The 7986-nt window shown below is 42.7% G+C and overlaps 1 protein-coding gene across 1 annotated transcript in view; it reads left to right on the top strand.

Moving 5' to 3' along the window:
- Positions 1-1241: 1241 nt before the first annotated feature.
- The window catches only part of notch1 (notch 1), a 41491-nt gene continuing 34746 nt past the window's right edge, over positions 1242-7986 (top strand). The window contains exons 1-2 of the mRNA XM_022765293.1: positions 1242-1481; positions 2240-2321. Of these exons, the coding sequence (XP_022621014.1) occupies positions 1424-1481; positions 2240-2321 (140 nt within the window). The 5' untranslated portion in view covers positions 1242-1423. The remainder of the gene's footprint in view (positions 1482-2239; positions 2322-7986) is intronic.

The following is a 7986-nucleotide window of genomic DNA, read 5'->3' as shown; positions in this document are numbered from 1 at the left end:
ACATGTAATTATGCAAATTCAAATATGAAGTAACTGAGGATACAATGTGTTACTCCAGTGCAGCAGAGGTGTGGTCCCTTACAAAAGTTGAAAATACAGTATATTTACTGGAACATTAGAAACTGGAACATTATTTACTGGCATACAACCTTTTACTTCTCACTTCCTCTTCTTCTTGCTTTCTTAAAATTGTTTCACATTGTCTCTTAACTGGGATCCATGCACTCTCTTTTGAGGTTAATAAAGTGTATTGGTAATTGTCAGCTGACTTTTTTCCATTTTTTTTTCTTGAAATTTCTCTGGTAGCCAATTTTTTTTTGTATAAATGTAGCATAACCAGCTTTAAAGGAGCTAGCTATTTGTAAGTTTTGCGATCGCTACAAAGCCAACATTAGCATTAACAGCTGTTTACTTATCAGTCTTGCCAAGAGTTTGTTGTGTTTACATGACAAGAGGTCATAATATGATCTCTTCAGGGCAGCCTGGACGCTACAGTGACTCGGTTTCGGAAAGTAATGAAACAGTCAAACTTGGTTGGAGCTAGCTGGTTAGCATGCTAACTTCAGTAGAGGAAAAGAAGTGATATAGAGGCAGAACAAGAGGGTTGGTTTTCACCACTGGAGACGGCTGTTGGTGAGAAAAGGAATAAAGTTTGATGCTGAACTTGCAACTGCTGCTGTTTCATATTGCAACTGTGAATTTACTGTATTTCTTTAAAAGTACAGCTAAGTATGAACAAACTGTTGCTAACCCATTTCACAAGTTGTGCCAAAACACTTAAGATTAGCAAAAAAAAATGCAACTAAAGTTGTTTACAGTGTGAAGTATGTTTGTTTGTTTGTTTGTTTGTTTTGTTGCACATGCTCCCTCAGGTCAAGAGGTTAACTTGTGTGCTCTGATGACATATTTAATAACTTATTTACACCAAAGCTAACTTTATTTATAGTGTGTGAGTGAGTGAGTGAGTGATGAAATCGCTGTCACAGACTAGTTGCTGCACTAATGATTCAGACTTGTTAATTACAAAATCACTCTGTGGAAAAAAAAAAAAAACGCCCGGGAAAGTAAAAGAAAACAAACTTCCTTACTAATCTCTTCATCAAGTTGTAAAGCTTGTGCTTGTGTGTGGTGCGTGTGCGTGTGTGTGTGTGTGTGTGTGTCCACTGAAGAATAACGCCCCTCAATGCGCAGCAGCGAGAGGAGAGGTGCGTCCCTCAGGTCATTTCCAACACGGAATCTAAAGTGACAACATCTCATGCTCGGAGTTCACAGACGCGCTTTACTTTCTCTGTGGATCTACCGAAGGATGAACTGAAAGTTGTTTGCGTTTTTTTTTTTTTTTCACCTGTCGGAGGGGAAGACACAATATCGGATCTATGAAAAAACCCACGTGGATTTGTACAACCGTTTTAAACCAGAAGGAATGCATATTTTCTTTGTCAAACTAACTTTCTTGTTGTCGCTAATAGGACTAACACGAGGTGAGTGGCGGGGGGATTCTCACTTTCTGGGACTTATGATGTATTTTTCAGCAAGATAAGAAAATGTAGTTTTAGTATTAATTCACTCTTTATCGTAAACTAAAGTTTTAGTAACTTGACACATTCACTTTCGTTTGTTGGGTGATTGACCGTAGCTCAAGTAAAGCCATTTCCCCCCAACTTTTTTTTTTTTAAACTTATCCTGCAGGTTTTTACTGTTTAATTTACATTCATTAAGTTTACTTCTATGGTTTAATTCACCTGTCGGCTTTATCCTAAACATGTCATGTTTTCACCGGCACACTTCATGCAAACTGAGTCAATGTATGCTCTTTTTATTTTTTTTTACTTTGCCCCGGCAGCTGTTGCTCACTTGCCCAGCAAACATTCAACTTTTTCTCACTAGTATGTAAACGCATGCCTTTGCAGGTTGGATTCAGAGCAGTATGTGTGTGGGTGTGCTTTTTTTTTTTTTTTATTATTATTGCAAAACTGTGTTACTCCCCAAATGGCACATTCTTTATGGTACAGCTGCAGAGAGGAGCATGCTGCTGCCAGACTGGTGTCAAGTCCCTGTTCACCACAAAAACTGCACTTTGAGGTGGCCAAGAGTCACACCTAGGCTTCACATTGATGGACTTATACCTGTGCCATTGTAAAAAAAAAAAAAAATGCTTCTGGGATGTTCCACTGTTTTTTGTTTTTTTTTTTAAAGAGTTTTAGCAAAGTGCAGGTGTATTAAAACTTTCCTTTCGCAGGCCTGAGATGCTCCACGCTCGCGGAGGTGTGTTTGAACCAGGGGAGATGTGAAGCAACTCCAGATGGGAATGAAGAGTGCAAGTAAGTTTGACGTCTGCATTTCTCTTTTTTAACAAGTAAACAATGAAGTGAAAGCCTACACAGAGGATTTGGAAATGTGTGATTGTGGAATAGGGTATGACTCAGATTTTTGGTTTGGGACATGTGAGGGCTCTAAAGGTGGAGCGCTCATACCAGTGTTGCTATTTCTGGGAGGCAAATGGTCAGAGAGGAGAGACAGAAATGAGTGGACATTGATGAGGACAGGGGTCACTGTGTGTGTGTGTGTGTGTGTGTCAGTGCCACCACACTCTCCCCTCTGCAGCCAAACTCTTGCAGCCCTAAATCTTGTTTTTCTTTTCTTTCACGGAGCGACAGCTGGGGTTGCCAGAAGCTCGGCGACCATTGTTCTCTGCTACGATTAATTCTGTGTGACTAATCTGGGTGAGGCTTCCCAGAGAGACCCTCAGACCCTGTCCTCCTACACACCCTCTCCACCGCCCCCCCCCTCTCCTGGGATTTTGTCCCCTCCTCAATGGCCCTCAGTGCTCTCTCACCCTCTCTCTCTCGCTCTCCCTCTCTCTCTCGCTTTCTCTCTCTCTCCCTCTCCCTCTCCCTCATTCCCCTGGACAGATGGCAGATGGTAAAAGTTTTCTAACCTGAAAAATTGGAGAAAAGTTCTACACTCTGTCTTCAGAGTTTAGTATTTGGAGATGTCTTCAGTTCAGATGTAAACCAATAAGCTCCCGCTCTGCCCAGAAGTCTTTTTTTTTTTTTATTACAACAATAGCCCTCTTTACACTTGGCAGCACCAGCCAGTGTCCAGTGTCATCTTACTGCCGCTGACCGGCGGATGATTGGGCCAGCCGGGTCACAGCTTTGGGACTGCTGCAAGACCCAGGCAGCTATCTTGGCCCCGCGCCACATCTTAATTTGGTCTGGTTGTGTTATTCACCCCTCAATCACATACACACACACACACACACACACACACACACACACACACCCCCACCTCACCTCCTCACTGGGCCACAAAGCCAGCATTGTGTCCCTGCACTGTCCTCCTCCTCAGACTTCTCCAATTAAACATGGAGATGGGCATACTCGCAGTTTTGAAAAGGTTTGAGTGAGCGCACAAGGCTTGGTGTGCGTGTGTGTGTGTGTGTGTGTGTGTGTGTGTGTGTGTGTGTGTTCATAACATTGCTTTCTTATTGTGTTAGTTGTCACTGTGCTACCAGAAGCCTGGGAACTCTTGAGAAAAGGTTTAGGGTGATGAAGTTTGAGCATCAAAAATTTAGAGTTGAAATGATGTTGATTGACAGAAAAATGGAAAAAATATTTTGATAAAATCTTTTCATTTTGTAAAGTATTCTATTCTATTGCTGCTTTAATTTGACATATACTCATGTAATCTAATTTGAAGACATTACTTTGGGCTGTGGGAAGAGGAGATGGCTAATTTTTCACAGTTTAATTGATTAATCTGAAAAATAATTACCAGATTAATTAACAGTGAAACTCCTTGATGATTTTAGACTTAGTTGAGGTGGAAGTGTCACATTTTTCCTTGTGTATTTTGCTGTACACCAATTTCCATGTGCACAAGCCCAAAACCAACATACCCCAAATAAAACAGTGAGTGTTCCTGATCCATGCTGATTACAGTTATGGACCTGATATCTTCTGTAAGGGAGCTATCTGGGCGATACTCTCAAAAAACCAAATCTTTCTTGACTATTCTAATTATTGATTATTATAGTGTTCTGTCACCATGACATTAGGTCACTAATTACTCAGAAGGAATTATCAGGCTTTCTGCTTTCAAACAATGTCTAGCTTGTCAGCAACTGAGAGTGAGGATTCAACCAGCTGCTGCTTGTTAAGGAGGATTTATTCATTCCCAAGTTCAAGTCAGGATGTTTCTTTAAGATGCATTAAGTGTGGAAATTAATGTTGTTTTCCAACTTGAGACTAATATTGTTAACAAAACCTCTTTGATACTCTGACTTTTACTTCCTAGCATTAGTTAAGATCAGTCGCTTTTCTCAAACGTAAGCCGAAACAACCTAGATGATATGATCAGACTCAATTTCTCACACTTGTCAAAGATCCTCCAAAGATATTACACGACCGTTGTTTCTCAGCTCAGGTTAATTCGCCAGTAAACTGATCTGCTAAGTGAACCGGTTGCAGAGGTTAACAAACTGCTGGAGCCTCTAGCTTTCTCTCTCCAGCTCCAAAACCCAGAGCCAGGTTCACTGACGTCACTGCTTTTCCATGAACTTCCTGCGAGTGTTCTGCGAGATCGATGGCTTCCACAGCGAATGCATTCACGCAGTCAGCGCTGTAGCTCTTGAACAGCAGCGCAGCTGGCAGTGTCAGGAACATGAACAGCAAGAAATAATTGCAACCAGGTGGATCCTGTTTGAAGCTTAGCGTGAGGTGAAGTTATCTCATCAAACAAAGGCGTTAAAGGTCTGACAGTGTCAAGTGTATTGCTTGACTACAGCAGGAGAGGGTTAATTGATATATTGTTGATCGTTTAACTGTGAGATCTTGCTTGGCCTTGTGAAGGATACAGGCTGAAAACGCTTTTCTGTTTCCTAATGAAAGCATGCCGAGAGTTTTTTTTTCTGTTGTTTTTTTTCCCTGAGCCTTGCTTCATTCGTGGCAGAATTATGAGTCGGTTTCACCTCAATCAAAAAGCCGCCGCTCTTGAACTGAAGTGTTATGTGGAGGTCAAGTAAGTGGCATTGGTTTTATATAGTCTGACAGAGATGCCTACTTGACATGCCATAACATAAATACCATCTCCTCCTCATATCTGGCCTGCCTGGCCCAGTGAGGTCCTGACTGAAGTTTATCTCCAAAGGGCTTCGAGGAGGCCTCTCATTTACTGTAGAGGCTTGGCAGCGGCAAGAGGGAGCAGTGACAGAGCCGAGCCAATCCAGACCGGGAAAAATAACTCCAAAATTCCAGTGGCACAATGGCCAGAATGAAAAGAGCTCGCAGCAGAGCTTCTCTCTGCCCAGAGAGATGAGAGATGTCGGGGCCGGTTCAGGAGCGAGGAAGGACGCTGCTCAGAGATCACATACATTCATCACCGGTTAGTCAGTGTGATGAAAAAATACAACAGGTTTCTGACAGCCTGGTGATGGCAGGGAGTCACATGCTGAGGCTTAGGTTCTTTCAGTGCCGGAGTTTGTATGAATGAGGTCAGACTTGTAAGATGCAAACACACGCACCAGAAGTTTGTGCAGTTTATTCTGAGTTACTGGGACTTGATAATGATTTTTAGTGGCACCGTGGCTTTGACAAAGTCTTGTGTGTTATGTGTACATTTGTACACATGTATGTCTGTATGCAATCTCCACCACCCCTGTATAAACCATGTCCCTGCTTCTTTGTTTGAAAACCTTTTTTTTTTTTTTAAAGCATGTAACATATTCTTGACCTTGGAAATAGTAGCTTGACAAAACAGTCCCTCCTCAAGGTCCACTTTCTAGCTGTCTCCCCCCCCCCAGAGCTCTCAGCTGTATCAGACGATCTTCATCAGCAAATGGAGCTCGCTCAGTTGTTATGGAGGTACATCTGTTGATGTTACTAGATCTTGAGTTGGGATTGATGTGTTAAACTACTATTGCCAATGTCAGGAATTACGTTTCATGCTTAGCTTTGAAGCTAACACAGAACGGAACAAGAACTCCTAAAAGTGCAGTGGATAAAATCATAAGAGCTATAGGAACAGATCCCGTTCAGAAAATTGAAGCCTTTCCAATGCTCCTGACATTTTCTGGGACCACTCAGTTTGAAATATTTGAAAAATGTTTTAGATTTCAGTGTGAATGAGAAGCACTTAGGATCTGAAAATGTGAGAACTTTAATCCTGTCGTTAGGATTTTCAGATTTGTCTGTTTCAGTGAACACAGCGTCAGATAACAAACAGTCATTAATTCCTTGCTGGTATGTGCTGCGACTGCTACAATATACATCCACTTCAATGAAAGTGAGCCCTTGTCTCTCCGGTTCTGGGGATTTTTCAATGGCACCTCTGTTTTCTCCGGTCAGATGAGTCTATCTTAACCCCCCCCTCCCTCCCTCCCTCCCTTCCTCCCTCCCTCCACCCTACACCTCCATTCAGAGTCAGGAAACAGCCTCAAAGTGGCCCGAGGGAAGAAGAGGTGCTGTATCTGATCATATCATCACACAACGAGAAACACACAGCGCGAGGCTTTTATATGGCCGCCGCCGCCGCCGCCGCCGGTGTCGGGTTCCCTTTGGCAAGAGCCCGGCTGGTGAGAGCGCTGATCGGCAGAGTGTTCTGGCTGAATGAAGCGACTTGGTGGTGGGGAACCTCAGCGTCGGGGATTAGTGATATTTGAGCCTCCCTGGTTGGCATATGCCAAGACAAATCACATAAACTTTGATCGCAGGCTAGGAGGACTGACAGTCAGCGTGTGTGTGTGTGTGTGTGTGAGACAAAGCCACTTGGCATTCTCCAAACCACACTTCCTCATTTCTTTTTTTTTTTTTTTTTTCTTTCGGCCAGACCACCTGTCTGTGGGTTATAGTATAACAACTAAGAGGGACGTGCACTCGCCCACACAGCAGCATGCTCCATAATACCCATGATTACTTGTGGTTGTGCCCATTCAGCTCCACACAGACACAGATCGACTTTGTCTGCCAGGTGTGCCTTTAGCTTTCAGTCACTCTCGCTGCCTGACACACACTCAGCCACAGGATATTTAGGAGAATGGAGCGTGATGCCCTTTGTAGTGAAGTAGAGCAGTTTGTTCAGCTGAGCAGCAATGCAGACCGTAAGACTGATACCAGGCGACGTATCCGTTACACAGAGGGGAAAAAATGACAGTCTCCTTAAGGATTATAAGCTCAGCACACACATCCACACATGACAAGTTGTAGTGTTGAAGCCAGGAGTGTCTGGGACGGGTCAAAAGGACCCCGCTAATACCTCTGTAGAAGGTCACTGCTCCATTTAAGAGGGACAGTTAACAAGACTGTGAAAAGTGCTGCAAATATATTAACATAAGAACTGATTTTAGATGAATCATTTTACACGTACAGCTAGTATTGTTATCGGATTACATCGAGGCGTTGAGGGAGCGACTTGAGGCATGTACTGCATGAGATGAACTTGAGTCAAAAGTCTAGGTCCTTCCCAATCTTAATACGCAGACATAGGACTCACATTTTTAGATTTAGTGTGACTTACATTTATCAAGGATACAAATCCGTCCATAAATCCTCTCAGAAGTCACAGGAAACAGATGGTCCTAATAACTCCAGGAACTTTCCTGAGAATCATCGTGTTTTAAAGTTCCTCTTCAGTATTTAGGTAATTCACTGGAAGCTCTCTGTACATCCACGGATACATTACTAATAGCTAATTCAGCATACTTTTAATGGTGCCAGTTGTAAACAAATAGAGGCTTAAAAAGCTGTAGTTCATAGCTACTGTTCAGCCTGGAGGGTGTAGTTGTTTGACTTGTGTGTGTGGAGGGTGGGAACAGTGTCAATCTTTGAAAAACCCCATGCGCCAACAAAATGACAATTTTTGTTAGATGTTCGATTATCTTAAATTATCTGCTAGCATTAGCTGTCAGTTTGAACTTGACTGCTGTGTAGTTACGACATACCGGGTTCGTTCGACTTATCACTCTTGGTCTTTTTGAATAGCGAAAAA

This window comes from Seriola dumerili, unplaced genomic scaffold, assembly GCF_002260705.1.
Source record: "Seriola dumerili isolate Sdu_G_001 unplaced genomic scaffold, Sdu_1.0 BDQW01000668.1, whole genome shotgun sequence".
Classification (NCBI taxonomy): domain Eukaryota; kingdom Metazoa; phylum Chordata; class Actinopteri; order Carangiformes; family Carangidae; genus Seriola; species Seriola dumerili.
Note: the sequence above shows the minus strand (reverse complement) of the source record. Positions and strands in the feature narration are given on the sequence as shown.